An 18,806-nucleotide genomic window follows, 5' to 3' on the forward strand; every position below is an offset into this window, starting at 1 on the left:
GAGCATTCCTGCCTGAACTGGAGAATATGTAAACTTGGAGTTTCGGAACCTTTTCACCACTCGTGGGATCCAGAGGAGGACTGCAGGCCACCGCTCTCAACCAGACTGCAGCTCACCGCTCTCAGACAGACTGCAGACCACCATTCTCGACTGGACTGCAACCACCACTTTTCAACCAGACTGCAACCACCACTCTTGACCAGACTGCAACAGTACTCTCACCAACAGGTTTTTCCCTCTCCTTTTACTTTGGACTCAGGGGGGCCCAAAGAACACCACTCTGTTCATGCCCCGGGGTGCTGGGTTATATATTTGGGTTTTGTGGGTTAAAACCAATTGTTTGTCTGTATAATCATACTTATTGTGTTATTTTATTAAATTGTTATTCTGACTTATAATCTCTCTTTTGAGTTGAGTTCATTTCCCCTGCTGGTTTACCTTTAAACCAGCACACAATTTTAGACTTAAAACATATTTCAGAGCAGTCAGTCTAAGTAGACTGATGTGCATCTAAAAGTGCAGCCTTTTGTATGGCTCAAGCTGGTGTAAACGTACTACTTGTTAATACAGTAGGATGTTTAGCATCAGAATGAATCTGACATTTGTGAGCCTAGTTCCTGACAAGTGAATTAAGGAGGCAGATTCCTTTTTCTAGGTGTTTCTTTTTTTCAAGCATAAATTTTGTGATTGAAAAGAAGCTTTCCAAAATGTAGCTGATATATGCTGGTGTTTTTGCAAACTACTCTTTGAGCATGCAAATGTTTACATATGTACTTGCAAAGTCTTAGAAGCTCAATCTTACAAGCAAGTATATTTCAAACTAGATAGCTGATAGCGCTGTGCTGCTTTGTAATCAGAAGGTCCGTGAGCTCACCTAGCTGAAGGTAAATGTCACCTCAGTTTGCTGTTAATCCTTGCAATTTCTGCAATGGCTCCCAAATCTGGCTTTTAATTAAAAAGCACAGTAGCCTATTCAAATTAGAAAAGACAGAACCTGACAAGTACAGTACTTATTTTGCTTTAACTAGAATAAACGGGTATATTTCCAGGAACTTGCAAGATGCTCTTAAATATTTCTTATTGTCCCCTTTTCCTTCACATTTATTTTAAAATAATGAAACTCCTCATCCTCTGATGATCTATACCATAATTTAGGCATTTATACTCAGCAAATGACAGTATAATTGACTCCTTTTCTCTTACACTTTTTTAATCCTCACCTAACAATTAAAAACAGAACAATGCTGTGCTTTCACGTGTGAAACCAGTGCTGATCTCAGAGCTGTGCTGGCATGGTGTCTGAACATCAGCACTCAAAAGCAGGAATATGCTGGCTGAGGAAGAGAAGAAACCCTGTGGCACTGATTCCGCACAAATCACTTCAGGGAGTTGACATCAATGCTGGTCAGATAGAAAGGAGGGAAAAAAACCTGTGCTTTCATATTTTAAGACATAAATTCTTTTTTCTCTGAAGTGGGTACAGAGGTTTTTTCCCACTTGTGTTACCCACAACATGAGCAGGTCTGCTCAGTCTCAGTTCAGTGTCAGTTGTGCATCCTAATATGGTGCTTCTCCTGCTTTCATGGACAGACAAGTTTCGTGATCCCAAATATCCCTTTTCCTGTCTGATTACTGTGGTCAAATCAGGAGCAGCGTGGGTACCACTGCCAATGACATTATTTTCAGTTAAAATTAAATGCTGTCTGTGCATTTTCACTTGCTGAGGCTGCCTTCCTGTTGCTGCAACATCCCTTTTGGCCTCTAGCAAGCACAGAGAGTTCTGCTCTGAAACCAAGCGGGACCAGGATGCAGGCCTTCTTTGAGGCATTAGCTCTTCCTGCTCTGGGGACTTGACCACCAGATAAAAGGAAACAGAGCTACTTGCAAGCAAGCTAGATGAGGACTTGAAACTCAGTTTTAGTGAATTTATTTGCCCTCATACATAGGCGCAAAACAGCATGCTCTCAGAAGCCTCATGGCACACTCTTGGCATTTTGTATTATTTTATTATTCCAAGCACATATGTATGGGAACTTACAACACCCTGGGTTTAGATGCTGTCCAGTGGTAGGAAGAATATACATTATCCCATTGTCTTCGTTGGTGGTTATAGGAGTGCAGCTAGGTTTTCTAGTGAAAAAACCTAGCAGTAGAATGACAGAGGAGCATTTGATTTTCTTCTTGCTTGGATCATATTTTTATACACTCTTCTATGCAATTTTTAAAAATCTTTACAGTTTTTATTGTAGACTTCTGGTTGGGTTTTTTATCAGGTCTTCTGGTTTACAGGCCCAGATTCTCACAGGAATATTTTGCTACCCTCTTCTCCTTCAAGAGAAAAAAGTCATTGCATTTGCAACATCAGCTTAGAGCAAAATGACACCTAGGGCCTGACCACCCTTTTATTTGCACTGAAATCAAGGGAAGTTGCATGAAAAGTTCTGTTGGTCCCACTTCAGCATCTGGAGTTAAAGGCTAAACAACCAGAACATATGCAGCTCGCCACACACAGGGTGTTATCTGTAAAGCCAATATGTCAGCGTGGGACCATCTCCCTTTTCTGTTGTAGGAGCTTAACCACCTTGAGTTTCATAAATGAGAGACTGTCTCTGTCCTGATGATGCTGCTTCTTGTAGGCACTTCAAAGTCATTCCACAGTGCACTGTCTACCTTAAGCAGGAAGGAGGGGTGGACACTAAGGAGGGGCTTATCTATGACTGTAGATTTCACAGCTTTTGTGGTTTTAACCCTACAGTGACAGGTTCTAAATAAAATTAAGAAATATTAAACCTCTTGGTAGGAGGGATAAGAGGAAATTAACCAAATTCAAGGATCTTGGTCTTATAAAATAACATTTTCTTGCTGGTATTTTGCAGGAAATTCTATATATGAAATTTAGAGTATGTTAGCAGAACTGATGATGGAGATGTCTTTCTTGAACTGAATTAAAATAAACACTTGTTCTCTAGCATTTTTCAAGGAAGAAAAAGGCAGGTTATTATGCTATTTTTCACCAGGACATAGAAAACAAACTAAAATACATGCTGACAGCAAAATTCAGTGCAAGTTTGCTCTTGGGACTGGCTGCGTAGAGTAATGAAAAAAACCTATTTGGCTTTTTAAGACTCATAAGGGAAAAAAATAGGAAAACAAAATTAATGACACTATGTAGTGGCAAGTATTCTCAATTGTTTTGATTCAAAGAAATCCTTAAACAATATGTAAAGCACACTTTTATTATGGCTGAGAGATGTAGAGGGGTTTTGCTCCCCCATGCATTCCACCGAGAAAAGAAACACAACAGCTTTTTATATATTTGGAAGGAGTGAATTTCAAAAATTATCTATCATATACACTCTTTACGAAGTCTGCCTTATCTAAATAGACATTTGGTTGCCTAACTCCAATTCTTCTTATTATAGAGTGGTTACATAAAGTTTTATAATTTCAAACAGCTTAGATTCCCCCCCAGCCCTCTTCTGTCTCCCTTGCAACACTACATGCTAAAAAGTCTTTCCCGCTTTCCCTTTTGGTTTACGTAAGCTAGCTTTGTCTTAATTGCCCGCAATTTGGGCAGCAACCTTCTTTCAAGCAGTTACAATTTTACAAAGTCACACTAACATAGTTAAATTTTTATTTTCTTTTGTCTTGTCTTTATTTCAGTTCTGAGATTGATTTTTAGCAGTATGTATTTATTGTTAGTTCTTGATTTGAAAGAAGAGGCTTATGATCTCTAAAAAATTTTTCAGCATTTCCAGTTTTTCTGTAACTGAGTCCATGTATGTTCATACTACTACCAAATAGAAACAATGAGTTCTGCACTCATTTGAATTAAAGTTGTAGAGGGGTTAATTTTTTTCTGGTTCTTACTACATCTGATCCAGGTGTGGTGCTTGCTGTTTACTTTTCAGCATTCAGCTCCCCACTTTTTTTTTTTTTTAAGCATAGTGGGAACATTGTTTAGACAGCAGTTATTTCTTAATACTTGCCCCTGTGAGGAGGAGTTAGTGTCATTATCTGATTTCTAAAGATAGGGAAGTTGAGGTAGGGAATTCAATTGGCTTATTTAAGGACCCCAAGGTAAATCTCGCCTTTCCACTTTTCTCTTTTGACTCAAATCACAAGCCATAATTGTACCTAAACAAAGAACAGTGCACCACACTGGTGCCCACTGAAACACTTGCTCATTCGATTCTTTTTAAATGTGCCACTTGAAACATGACTATCAATCTCACAGAGCTGGTGTCCTGTTCTACAGTATTGCGTATAGATCTCCTTTTGCACCGCTATGTTACATCTCTACGTAGCACCTTCTAGAAAGTAACTTAATCCACTAGTAGATGTGGGTGGTGTCTGTGCAGGAGTCATTACAACACATAAGTAACAACCAGAATTTTCGTGTAGCACTGCTGTTTTTCTGTTTAATCTTTTCTTTTAAAAAAACCCCAAAGGTGGTCATGATAAAGAGCGTCAGAAACCAAACCATTCTCTCTAATGTTCAGAGATGTTTATTACAGGCATTAAAGGCTTTGTGCATTCTTTTTGCCCAAAATTTTGCTTCTAATTCACTCCTTTCCTCTCGGGGAGGTTCACTGGTATTGATTTCCTTAAGAACATCCAGTGTGCTGTAGCTGCTTGAATTCTCATACCTTACTGGCTTGGTACCTCCAGTCTAGTGCAAGTAGAGATGAAGCTAAGCTGCCAATTCCTGTTAGATGTTGAGGGTGTTTGTGTAGTCGACTGTGATCAAAAATGCTGTTAAATAAGCAAGAAGGGAGAAAAGATGATTTGGAGATGGCATCTACTGATTTGGGTGATTAACCTCCACTTGCAAATACAGTATCAGAGTTCTTTCTCTGACCATGACATAAATCTCCAGAGGCATTCCCACTTGCTGAACCTCCACAGGAGCAATGTAAATGCTGTGTGCCTTCAGAGCCATGCTGGGCAGTAAAACTGTCATTTGCCAGTTCTGTGAGGACAGAGACATAGCTGAAGGGAAAGCTGTCTGAGGTCTGTCAGCAGTTCACAGATCCAAAACTTAAGAACATGAAACTTCCAGAATCAATAAATCAGGTATCTCTGCCCAAACTTGGTAAGTTATATGAATGTTTGAAATCAATTCCTTTAGATTGAAAGGGCCCCAGAAGTGAGACTACTTTCCCAGTTAGTCTCACCTAGAACCATCAATAAGAAATGGGAGAAAAAGACAACAAACAATTAGTAGTAGGGGCAGCACTACAAAAAGCATTTTGATTGTTAGTGGGATTAACATTTATCCATCTCTGCTGAAACTACTCTTTCTTTTCAAAGGTCCAGTGCAATGTTCAGCTGACTTACCAGGCTTGTGTTCCTTGGCAAACCACCTTACATTGCCAGGTCAGTCAGTACTGCCTCACTCTAATTTCCTTATATGATGCAGCTGTAGAAATTGGCACTCACAGTGCCTACTGTTTGGGAGATGGATATAAATGGATGACTTCTTCACGTACGGTATGACTTTTACACATTTAAAAAGTTAAACCCATTCACTGGGATTGAACTAATGAATTATTGTTTTTAATGGTCTTTACCACATTCCAGTTTTTTAAATACCTGATTTTTTTTGTCTTGCAGAACAGGCTTCACAAATTGTTTTACATCAACTGGCAAATTAATCTGAGTTTTTATCCTATAGACAGAGATATTGAAGGGATAAAATAAGGCTGTTTTGCGAACCCAAGTATAGGTCTTTTTGTGCTCCTCCCATCTACCAAATCCTGCTGTCTCTATTTCACCACAATAACAATTTCCTTAATAGATTTTTGTACCACAACTGTCAGAAGAAAGGGGGAGTAATATGAAGCACTTACACAAAATAATGGCTTAGTGTGAACGTATGTATAATTCACAGTAGGTGAAAGAGAGCATAAGTTTGCTGGAAGTCATCAATAACCAATAAAAAAGCCCAAACTTCAGGCAAAGCACTTACAAGTTTTACTGAAGATATTTTCACAAGTAACTGTTGTGCCAGCAGATGAGGTATGGTGTAGCTCCATGTATAGATGCCAATGTGCAGTAGCATGTTTCTGTGCTGTTTCAGTTCTCCAAGCTGTTCATGGTGTGATGCTCTTTCACAGTGTCTCAGTTTGAGACAATTTGGAGGGGTGAAGACCTCGGATGGAAATCTGCTTCCTCAGATTCAATACAACTGGTTCTCTCCGATACAGAGAGAGAGAGACCAAATACGCATGGATGTAAGGGAAAAAAATAACTCTTTACCCATAACAATACCAATAAAACTGGGTTAAGCTAGCCAGTGAGGAGAAAATTCCCAAACCCCCACACTATTTATTGAAGCAATCTTGAAGCACTGATATTAAAGCTAGCTAATTATTAAGTAGAGAATGATGTTACTCACCCATACCAACAACCATGCTCAGTCTCAAGGATTAACCTCAAGGGGCATCCCCTCTCAAGGGAGAAATCTACACAACACACTCCTAGAAGGGGTATGTTATAGGTCCCTGCTGTTACAAAGTGGGACTGAACTTTTATAATATGAAGTGATTGACTGTTGGTCATGTGTTTTTAGGCTAGCTGTGTCAGCTATGCAGCCTTTAGCTCAGCAAATTTAAACAAGTTATTGGTACTATCCAGTTGTTGGTTCCTTTATCAGGAACTTTGCCTGCCACATCCTCACTTGTGCCAGTTTCTGTCAGGAAACACTGTTTGAATGTTTAGCTTTGGGATTGTTGAGTCAGGCTGGTCTCAGCATTCTTCAACACCAAAAGCATCATGATCTGCCTTCTCAATCCACTGCTGATAACCTTTGCAAAGGGTAAAGTTAAAGCTTAGGCAGAGCATGTTTCTAAAGAGGCTTCACTCAGGATTTTCTTGCAGGTGGCATTCAGAGGTCTTGCTCTTTGGAGAGATCTTGGAGAGCTCTTGACTTTTGGAGAAAAAAGTTGTTTTAAGGAAAAATTGTGGAATGAAATGTCACTCTATAACTCATCTAATGTAAACAGATCTCATAAAACTAGCTCAATTTTTATACATTCTAGAATATTTGCATTGGTCTATTGGGCTTTTTTAATAAGCAATGCTTACAGAGGGCTTTTCATCCATTTCTCCAACTCAATATCACTTCTAATCCATTGATCCATTAACGAGTACCTGCAAACAACAAATTGCGCATCCCTTATGTGTGATACTTCTGAGCCTTCAGATCACCATTATAATAACCAGGAGAGAATATAAATGCAGAAGAGAAGGTTTGGGCATAAGCTACCAAGTACAGTCCCTTCATTATTGCTGACTTGCTAAATGACCTTGCTCAAATCCTTCTTGTGTGCCCAGTTTCCTCATCTGTTTGGGAATGATAACATTTACTCCTCTTTAAACCTATCTGATCTGGAGATCTGTTAACTGTTATAATTAGAAAAAGAGAAGTAGGGAGGATCCACCTTCAAAAGAGGGGAGCAATCAATCTAATACTGTCCCTTTTTCAAAAAGACTTGGTGTGTTTGTTGCCAGTCAAGCCTTGCTTCCACTGGCAATATTCACTGCAACAGTATCGTGTTGAATTATAGGAAGTTGCCTTCTGTCTGGCACTTACAGAAATGACTAGGTGTGTTTTGACTCTCTCTTTATTAGACACTTCCCACTTCGGTGTAAGTTTTGGCACCATCTGGCTTAGGGACTCAGTGGGGGATTTTTATTTGGCTATTTTAACACTGGTACCTTCCTACCCATGCCCCATTACCATGGCTTACGCAGCAAACTGTTTACTCTGGTACGGTTTGCAAATCAGTCTTTTCTGTGCAGTTATTTACAGTATGTGATGAAGAATAGATAATAGTACAGTGTTTTCCATTTATGTAGTCCAGTGACAGTAATGTGTTTTGTTTACAGCCATTATGGTGTTTTTTCTCTATGTTCTATATAGATCTTGTTTTGGGGGGGTTGGTTTGGCTGGAAGAAGCCACTAACAGTCTGCCATAAACATACATGCACAATTTTCTAATTGAGAAAATGTTATTTTCTTGCTTTTTTAATGCAAATTGCACTCAGCATCTTGAATAGAAAGGAGGAGCTTTATCACATTGTCTTTCATCATCATCATCATGGCTAGGCTTCGCGAACGAAGATTTGAGAAGGCACTATCCACATTTGCTACAGGCATGCTGGTGGCTTATGAGGCCAATACGTGACAGACAATTGTCTTTCATATCACTTCTAAAAGGGTGGGGCTGACCAGAAAAGGCACGTGTGTGCATGATCCCATCCATCTCTTTGCCAGCAGGTTAGTCAGTCTTCCTCACTGCTGTCTATTGAATCTGTACCTTGTCAATTTAAAGTGTGCAAGAGGAAGACTCACCCAAGGTCACAAAGCTGGGAAAATTTAATGAGGTTAGGTAGCTGAGTGCAGGAAGAGCCCTGGCAATGTTCCTACCTGGACTTGACCATTGTTGAAACCAGAGTCCTCTGGCAGCATCTCACAGCACCACAGGGAAGCCATCTGTCATAGGCACATATGCTGCCTCCTTGAATGACTCCTTTTTCTGAGTACAAAGAGGATGAACTAAACATTTCTCCAAGGAACCTGAACTTTGTATGGTGAGAAAGCACAACAGGGTCACTGATGTACCCTGGTTATTATTATTTGCAATCACTATATTTTTATATATATTTTATATATTGACTATATTTTTATTTCTATGTCTTGGAAACATTTGGAGATCTACTTCTGTCCTGGGAGAGCTCACATGCCCTCAGTGTCTGGGAACAGCCTTCTGTAGGACCCCCAGCCTCACCATCTCCTGTCAAGGGCCCAGGGGATGTGTCCCAGCTCAGCCTAGGGCCTTTAGTCCCTGCCTGAGCCATGCTGTACATGGGCCCATATCTGCCCCTGTCTCCTGGGTGGGACTGGGATCTGCACTGCAGAGACCTGCTCTCTGGGATGGACCCCTCAGACCTAGGTCATAGCTTGTTATGCAGAACTCTAGGAGTAACATACTGTATTCTATCCTATTTCTATTCCTGTTCCTTGCATGCACCATGACTCGAATAATGAACAACAGTTTAATTTGCCTGAAATTCCATGAGCTTTTCAGCATCAAAAACACTTTCAAGGACACATAACACAAAAGCAACAACCAGAATTGGGATTTTATTTTTGGTTTTATTTAATTTTTATTTTTATAAATCCATATCAGAGCCACTCTTCACAAGCATGTGTAGCCAGGAGCAGGCTGATATGTCTCAGTTTAGTTTGAAAAAACATTCTTTGCCGTCTGTCAATCTGACAGAGCTGCAGAAAGCAGCAGAAGGAATACAGGCCAAGCAAACCTGTTTCCTGAAGAGAACATGAAGAATTAGGATCAGGAACAACCACACCAAAGAAGAAAAAAAAAAAGAAGTATGGATGTGGGGCGTGAGAGGCCATCTTTGTGGTGCATGAGCAGCTGGCAGCAACCTGGCCAAAAGGGACTGGAAGAGCCTGACCAGTCGTCATGCTCAATGCTGCAGAAGAATCAAAAAAACCTGAGCGATGACTGTCAGTCTGCACTGGTGTAAAGTTCCTTCCTGACCCCAGCACTGGTGATTGGCTATTCCCTGAGCATGTGAGCAAAACCCAGTTCCGCATCATCCCACAGGCTGGTCACACCTCCCAGGAGATGCCAAAGACCTGTTCTCCCCCAGTCTGGAGCCATCTCAGGGCTTCTGAGAGTGGCCACATGCCCTTGAGCAAAAGACTGGCAGAATACCAGTGAATGCCCCAAACCACTTGGACCCCTGCTAACATCTCTTCACCCCATTTCTTACAGACTCTGCTCCTGGCTCCACAGGAGGTGAGGATGGAGAGCTCTTTAGTGTCACAGGTACTGACCAAGAAGTAGCTGTCTTTGGACTTTTGTTGAGATGTCTCATTGGAGAAAAGTGAATTTTGTATAAACACAGATTTTCTTTAACATTCTTAGGAGACTGAGTCACCCCAGGTTTAGACCATTTCTTGAGTGACTCTAATGAAAGTCTTGGTTCTCCTGCAGATCTTGGTCCTGCAGATCTTTCTGACAGTTACATCAGAAAACCTCCTTTGTTGACAAGGCTGCAAAAGGGAGAAAGATTTTTCCCAGCAGTCTAGGCTCATTTCTCATTTGCAGTAGTGTACTAAGAGCAGCTCTGGCATTCATTCTTTCATCTGCTGTGCAAATCAAAGTATGATGTTGGCATGGGGCCAGGTGTTTATACCAAGTGTCAAGTGGGAGTCCTGACCTCTCTCTAAAGAATCAAAGAAAGAGTTGTATCAAAGAAGGATTAAGAGGAAATACTGTGTGGATGCTGCCCTAGACAAATCTGAGATTTGCACAGCTGCTGATTTGTAAGATGGTGGGTTGCTGTCTTGGTTTACTGACAGTATGTCCCAGGAGGTGGGACCTCCAACGGAATCGAAACCCCTCCCCCCAAATCAAGAAAATTTTTGAAATTACAAGGTGTTTGAGTGAAGTATGAAAAATTAATAGCAGTATTAATAAAAATGGAGAACAAAACAGAACAAACCCAAACCCAAACAATAACAAGAAAATGTCACCTTAAACCAGTCTTTCAGTACTGTGGCAACAAGACAGCAATGAGGTTCCGACGGAGGTCGTGTGCAGAGTGAGGGTGTGGGGATGTGCAGAGCAGAGCTGGTGCCAGAGGTGTGGAGTGAGCAATGGCGGTAAGCAGCAGCAGGGAGCGTGGGGTGAACAGTGATCATGGGCTGCAGTGGCGGGCAGCAACGGCAGCTGTATGCGGTGCTTACTCTGAGATGATAGTGGCAGCAACAACATCAGTGGTGAGCGACGGCAGGGAGCGTGGGGTGAGGATCGATGGGGCTCCAAGCTGCAAGGAATGGCAGGGTCTGGGCAGCAGCGAGGAAACTACCAGAGCCGAGAGCCATGGCGAGAGAGAGCAGCCTGATCATGCTTCTGCATTCGCACCCCTCTATCGGAACCAGAAAGAGCGAGGTCTGGTAGCACCAGCAGTTTTATGCTTCCTAAGCTTTTGTGATATCTCCTGCAGCGACCTCTCCTGCCCACCAGCCCTTCCTGCCCCCACGGGGGATTGGGGGACTGTCCAAAACAGCGTGATGATATGAAAACATTCAACAAAGAAAATCTTCTTCATTTAGGTAAACTATAACTGTTGCACGTCCTGCCAGTCAGAGTAAACAGAGCAGCTTAGGCACTCTTAGACTCCTTGCTGAATTAGTGTCTGGATAAAACACAGATAGTCTGTTTGCATGATGCTACTTGTGTAACTATTCTAGTCTACACTGATATTGTTGGTAGTACACTAGCACTACCAACAGTGTGCTACCAAATCCCTATTCTCTGCTTTCATTGCCTTGATGATAGCCATGATCTTAAAAAATAATTATTTTCCCTAAATTAAAAAAGAAAAAACCCACCACCACCACCAAAACAAAACAAACAAACAAAAACCCAAACAAAAACAAACAAAAAAACCAAACAAAAAACCCCCAAAAAACTATCACTGCTCATGTGAAAGTCCTGAGAATCATAACCTATTGGACCCCCATATAAAAACCCTGTGAGGATTTTTTATTGTCATTTTTATTCCCATTTTACATGCAGAGAAACTGGAGTGAATGTTGTAGTCCGGGTCACATAAGAAGTCAGTGAACAATCTTGGAACAAACACTAGAGTCCTAACAGAAAGTCTTCTGCCCATCAGTTTGAGTCACTGAAGTTTTAAGAAATTAAAAGTCATGAATCCCCTTTATCCACTCCTGTATGAAGATGATAAATACTACTGTTACTGTTCTGGATAAACCTCTTAAAACTATTAGCAAAATCATATGTTCTGCAACAACTCAAATAAAATTCCAGGTATCAATAAACATTTCCCCACTCTGAGCAAGGGAAAATTAAATAACAGTTTGACTGAATCTCTGTTGAGTACAGAAAATGGAATAAATATGGAAAGTGAATGTGCCTCAAAGAACAGTAATTCACCTGGATATTTTTCAACCTTTTAATGAATGTGAATTTAATCTAGTCGAAAACAGGACGGATTGTGACTATGAAGAAGTTGAGATGTGTCTTTCTAAAGTTTATGAAATCTGTAGTTTTTTATTTCCCAAGATATTTTGGAGCATGATTAATCATTCAAGGAGCTTAACAAGATTGGAGTGTGACTGTTCTAGCATTTGATGTTAGCTAGCTCACACAGGGGAATCTTTTTCACTTAGGATTCATGCTGAGAGTGATGACTTTTCTTTTAAAATGCTTATCATACTAATTATTGAATTAGTTATTTTGCAAATAATAACTAAGCATAAGATGAAAGCATTTTGATCATGATCATGTTTAATTTTTTAGTCTACCTATGTAAAGAGGTAAGAAAGCAAGACATAGATTCAAATAAACAGAGTCAAGAAGTTGAGAATGGTCAGATTCATATGTATTCCACTTCTGACTTTCACAATGGCCTGTAGTTTGCTGGAAAATCAGACAAAATGCATCAGATCTACCTATTCCTGAATTCTGGGAAACATGATCTCTATCCAGATTTACTGTTTTGAAATCATCTTGATATTTTAGGTACAGTGAGGTGTTAAGCTATATATATTTAGATAGGTAAGTATAAAGTTGCTTGTTCATTTACATATGACAATTTAGCTACTGTCTAAACTGTTGTTTCCTAACCCTGAGAATGTTCCTTTGGATTCAACTGTGTTGATATAGTCTGCTGGGATGTCTGAATAAGGGCATGATTTCAAGATCCAGTGTTTCAAACTGGTTAATTGCCCAAATTTCAATTTTGGAAATGCTTATGTTTCATTTTAGAGTTTTACATCTATATTTATGATTTTTTTTTCTGAATGTTTTCCTAACCCAAAAGAATCCCGGCTTTCAGACTGAGAAACCCTCCTGTGCACATACAGGCTGTGCTGAATGGGATGGACACAGCTTCTGAGGAGTTGATTTCTTGTCTACTAGTGAGTGAAAGCTAGGCATGGTAACCATCATTGTTATTCCTTTGTCACCACCAGCCATCAAACCTCAGCTGCATCACCTCAGGAGGCCCACTCACAGCTCAGGAGACTATTTCCCTACCTTCCACAAGAAATTGGAGGAACATCAAGTGAGATGTAAAGTGCTTGACGAGAGGGAAAGGATGAAGAAGATTCAACATATTTCCCAGAGCTGGAATAGGAAATAGCAGAAGAGTTAAAGAGGCATCTTGTGGAATGATGTTTCTTACAGGCAGATGGAGGATATTGTGCACAGGCCATACTACATTGTACAGCAGCTGCAATTTTGAATAAAAGCAAGTGTATGATTTAACTAAATGATATAATGGACATTTTGTTAGAAATGTTCTCAGTAGCCTTTTTATTGCAGCATATGCCCACTTAGTACTAAAGTATTGGGCTGCTACTTTAAAAGATGTAACTGTATATGGCTTGTCTCCTGTCAAATTAAGCCAATGCTTTCCTAGATTACTGGGCTCCTTATGGCGTTCTCAATGCGACCTTCTGCTTACCACAGGTAAAACAATAACTCTTATTTCAGAAACCAAGGGAAAATTTTTTATTGTCTAGCAGTACTGAGAATAAATGTCCTCCTGTCATAGTGTGACCTATCAGGAGGATGCAGGTGGAAGTCTGGAGTACAAAGTCCTCTCCCTTCACTCATTGGAAAAAGAACACATAGCACAGCGTTAAAATTGTTCTTTGCTCAAACTCTTGAATGTTAAATAACACTGATTGTTTTCTATGGCATTAATTTAGTTGAGTTTGATCTCGTGTTCTTTTGATGGATAGTGTCCCATGGCTCTGAGTTTCACAGTTGAATGTGACCCTTCTGAAAAAGTTGCTCTTGCCCCCAGATTTTGCACTTTGAGAAACAGTGGCAAATAGCTCTCTGCCCTCTTTCTGGAAGCCCCTGGTGGTTTACATACTACCTCAATAGTCCCTTTCCAGTCCTTTTTTTACTCTCCTCAGAGGCAAACCTGCTCTACTTTATATCTTCCTTGCTGCTCTTCACTATATCTTTCTTTGTTTTATTCTAAGGAGAGAATGAGTACTGCACGTGGCTCAAGTGTCAGGTACATCAGAAATCTATAAAATAGTGTAATGACACTTTCCATTTCATCTTCCAAGCTTTTCTGAATAGATTTTTAAGTTGTACTTTCATTTTTGAACCTCCTTGAGGACTGAGCAGTAGTTTCTGTAGAATTACCTATAATAAATACTAATTAATTTATAGCCAAAACACACATACAGAGTTGTGGAGTTGGGGTTTCCTCTCCCTATATGCCTCATTCTGCACTTACCAACACTGAATTGGTGGTTTTGCCAATTACACTGAAGTAAGCTGCTGCTTCTTATTTTTCTATTTCTTCTCCACTTTACATTCTTCATTTCTGTTTCTTGCTTGCTTTCTTCTTCTACCAATACCTTTTCCAAATCACATCTTCTGGATAAGCACATTGAATAGCAGAAACAACAATCCTCCTTTACTATGAATCCTGACCATTTCATAACAATTTTTAATTTATTTCTGCATTTTTATTTTTCCCCCATTGCTAACTAGTTGTTAACCTATCTTAAGATCATATGTTGCAAACTTCTTTCAATCCATGACAGCTCAGTAGCTTTGACAGTCTTTGGGTCAAACCCTTGTCAAAATAGAGAAAAGCAAAGCATATTGGCTCCTTCAAGGAGTGTCGAGGTTTGTGAAGCAAAATTTCTCGTACAAAAACTTGGCTGAACACTCTCTGTCATAAGTATTCCTGCTATGAGTATCCCCACTACCTACTAGTTCTATTATTTATATTTGTGAAAAATTTGCTCACTGTGAATTTGCATTGTTATACACTACAAGTTTGTAATCATGTCTAACACCAAAACTACACCAGCTGGTGTATCCACCATTGCTGCAGGACAGTCACATTGAAATCATGGCTGGTTGTTGAATGAAAAAAGCCAAGATGTATTTCCAGTGTTATAGATGCCCTTCACTGCAATTCCAGGCACACTCGCCGCAAGGTCTCACACGTTTTCACAGTGTTTTGCTAAACATCTTCACTGCCTGAGTACTCTGATGTCACCATGTTTCAGTTATTTTCATCTGTTGTACCCTGTGCTTCATGTTTGTGATATTGACCTTCACCACCACCAGCACTTGTGACTCCAGCAGCGGGGCTGGGTCACTGCCTAAACCAAATGTGAAAAGTAATGCACTTTAAAGCCTCCTACTTATGAAATGTATTTATCTCCAGGAATTTTCTGAGAACTGTATTTTGCTTGTAGAATACCCTAAGATATTTTACACAAATTGGCTGTATACTGCATGTATTACATCCATGTATATATGGATGTAATATATATAATATATTATATATATATATTATATATATATATATATATATAGTATATATGTGCAAAATTACTTCTGTGTCATTTCCTTCCCTTTAGGGCAGGAGAACCTAACAGAGAACCTGACTGTTCTCTGGACAAGTGGACAGCACTAAGTCACCTATAGAAGTTGAAAGAGGAGTCTTTTGGGGTTTTGCCTTTCATTATTATCTACAGTTTATTTGGGTTATTATTTTTCTGTCACAAGCATCTCACAAAGGGATTGATTTCTGTCTTTGCTCTCCTGGTCCACACTCTCTCTCTTGCCATAAAGCAGGGGTAAGTTGTCATCTTGAATGTACTGGTATGTAGTCAAAGTACAGGGTAATGAAATTACCTACGTGGGGTGTCATCATGGAATCATAGAATGATTTGGGTTGGAAGGGACCTTAAATATCATCTCATTCCAACCTTTCTGGCATAAGCAGGGACATCTTCCACATGGCCAGTGCCCCATCCAGCCTGGCCTTGAACACTTCCAGGGATGGAGATCCACAGCCTCTCTGGACAACCTGTTCCAGTGCCTCACAATTCTCAAAGTAAAGAATTTCTTCCTAATATTCAATCTAAACCTACCCTTTCAGTTTAAAGCCATTGACCCTTATCCTGTCAGTGCCTTTGCAGAAAGACCCTCTTCAGCTTTCTTGTAGGCCTATTTCAGACACTTGAAAGTGCTATAGGATCGTCCTGGAGCCTTCTCTACTCCAGGATGAACAACCTCAACTCTCTCAGCCTGTCTTCATAGGAGGTGGTGCTCCAGCCCTCTGAGCATCTTTGTGGCCCTCCTCTGGACCTACTCCAACAGGTTTGTGTCTTTTCTGTGCTGAGGACCCCAGAGCTGGAAACAGCACTCCAGGTGAGGTCACACAAGAGTAGAGTAGTGGGGCAAAATCACCTCCCTCGACCATGCTGCTTTGGATGCAGCCCGGATATGATTGACTTTCTGGGCTGCAGTCACACGTTGCTGGCTCATGTCCAGCCTCTCATCCACCAGCGCCCCCAAGTTCTTCTTCCCGGGGTGCTGTTGATCTATTCATCCCCCAGACTCCTGATACTGGGGGTTGCCTCGATCCACATGTAGTACCTTGCACTTGGTCTTGTTGAGTGTCATGAAGTTCACATGAGCCCACTTTTCAAGTTTCTCCAGGTCTCTCTGGATGGCATCCTGTACTTCAGGAGCATCAACTGCACCACTTAGCTTGGTGTGTCATGTGGAGTGTATATGGTTCCTAAACTTTTTTGGAGTTCTGATCAGTTTCCTCTTTGATCTCATTTTTCTCCAGCTAAATCAATTCTGTATTGAATTAGAATGTCCTGTCCATTAGAATGTCCTCTAGAAGGTGGCTGTTCACCCAAGTGGTTTAGAGAGGGGTTTTTTTGGTTTTTTTCTGGAGCCGGGGAAGGTGAAGAATGCTGCCAGATACTCACTGGTATTGGAAAGATATCTCAGAATGTCTCTTTCCTCTTTCAAAGCCTGGGGCTTTTAGCTGAAATGAAATACTGCAAAGTGGGGGAGAGAGGATGTTGTTGCAGACTGTTCTTAGTAAAACTTGGATGTTTTAAAGAAATAATTCCTAAGTTTAGCACTTAGTTGTGCTGATGGCATCCAGCCTGATGCATAGAGATGTGTAATGGAGTCGATGGACTTATCCTCTCAGTCCAACCCTGACATCTAGTGTACAACAAAGGAAAATTTTCCACAAATGAAATCCGTGTTATATGGGGGAGGGCCAGCTTTGAAATGCATTTGACCCTTTTTTGTATTTATGATTTTGGAGATAACCACTTGCTCCCAGCATAGAAATAAGTCTGTCTGTCTAGACAAATTTTATGATCTTAGATCTATGATGACATTTAAATTTGTTATCACAAACTCATTACAACTATCAACACTTGCAAATTTAATCTTTTTTTTCTCTATAGTCCATTCATGAACAGAGTCTTTGCTCTAATCACTGGATCACTTCACTACAGCAGAAAAGTTTGTCGCTCTGTTATTTGAGGAGGACTTCTTTGTTTATTTTTTTTAGGAAAGGATTAAAGCCTGAATTAAAATATGAATGTTAAAATCCACGGTGAGTGAGACACAGAAAGACTCTTGAGTACTTTTTCCTTGATTCCTTATATTTTGTGTTTTTCCTTGGGACTCCTCATTGCTCCGGCACCCCATTGTTGTGGTTTCAAGACTAAATTATATTTATTGTGAATTTTATGTGAATTTTTAAGTCAGCTGACAATCACTCCCTTTACTCCAAACCTTTCTCCTGATCTCTCACAGACCTGCTAAGCATCACTAAGAAGCCCCCTTGGTATGGATCCTGGGCTATAGTCACAGAATGACTGAAGCATGATCGGTGCCTCTGGAGTTGGCCAGTTCAAGTAGGCTCCACTGAGGCAGGTTACTCAGGGCTGTGTCCAGTTTGGTTTTGAAAATATCCAAGGATGGAGAGTCTGCAGCCTCTCTGGACTATCTGTGACAGTGCTTAGTAGCAAAAACATGTTTTCTTACTTGTAAGTGGTGTTCCATGTGTTTCAGTTTGCCCACTGCCTCTTGTCCTGTCAGTGGATACCAATAGGAAGAGCCTGGCTCCCTCTTTATTCCTCCCCATCAGACATTTGCGTGCATTATTATATGCATTGATAAGTTTCCTTTAAGCTTTCTCTTCTCCAGGCTAAAACAGAATAAAGAAAAACAAACCTGAGACAGGTATAACTTTGTTTCAGACCCTAAGACCACCTGGGGGCCTAAAATCTTCTTTGAAGGTCGGAAAAAAATTGACAGCTTGGAAAAATCCAAAGCTCACAGTAATGTGTCTCACAGTCATATATGGACATGTTGCAGTTTAGAGGATCATTGCAGCTGAAAGAATAAGCACAAATGCTCCATCAAATGCAGTTCTTTTATTTCTAGAATGTGCATAATAATTTAGCGGTCACTTGTTTCTCTGTCCAGTCTGTGCCTTTTCAGGATTTTTCAGGATGTCAGGAATAAGGATGGATTAAGCTTCCCTTTACAGCTCCTGGATCTGACAAACTACATGGGTTCCTCATGCAGGACCATGGGGTATCATGCAGTATCATGGGGACATGCAGTATCATGGGGTAGAAACTGGCTTTAAATGTTCACTCGTTCTATTTCTGGATCTACATTGCCAAAATATTGGTATTTCTGTTTGCACCACCTCACTTTAAAAGGCCCATGGCTTTTTGGGAGGGATGCGAGGAACAGAATGATATCTGTTTATTAACTTATCTAAATACAAGTGAGAAGCCGAAATTTCTAATGTGCTTCACTGACATGCTTTTTTGATTTTTGCTTGTAGATGGTATTGCTGGGCAGTCTCTCTGCATACAAGAATACTGTAAGGTCATGTGTAAAAGTGTAATCTCAAAA

The 18,806-nt window shown here is 40.4% G+C and overlaps 1 protein-coding gene across 12 annotated transcripts in view; it reads left to right on the forward strand.

Moving 5' to 3' along the window:
* PDE1C (phosphodiesterase 1C) overlaps window positions 1-15,332 on the forward strand; it is a 333,339-nt gene extending 318,007 nt beyond the window's left edge. For 10 of the 12 annotated variants that reach the window (XM_032690599.1, XM_032690494.1, XM_032690504.1 and 7 more), the window contains 2 exons: window positions 9,810-9,863; window positions 13,043-15,332. In XM_032690599.1, the coding sequence (XP_032546490.1) occupies window positions 9,810-9,863; window positions 13,043-13,212 (224 nt within the window). In that variant the 3' untranslated portion in view covers window positions 13,213-15,332. Of the gene's footprint in view, window positions 1-5,313; window positions 5,738-9,809; window positions 9,864-13,042 lie in introns of those variants that run through there. The other 2 variants (XM_032690515.1, XM_032690525.1) reach the window with 2 other exon arrangements.
* Window positions 15,333-18,806: the final 3,474 nt, after the last annotated feature.

Source organism: Chiroxiphia lanceolata, chromosome 1, assembly GCF_009829145.1.
Source record: "Chiroxiphia lanceolata isolate bChiLan1 chromosome 1, bChiLan1.pri, whole genome shotgun sequence".
In the NCBI taxonomy this organism is placed as follows: Eukaryota; Metazoa; Chordata; class Aves; order Passeriformes; family Pipridae; genus Chiroxiphia; species Chiroxiphia lanceolata.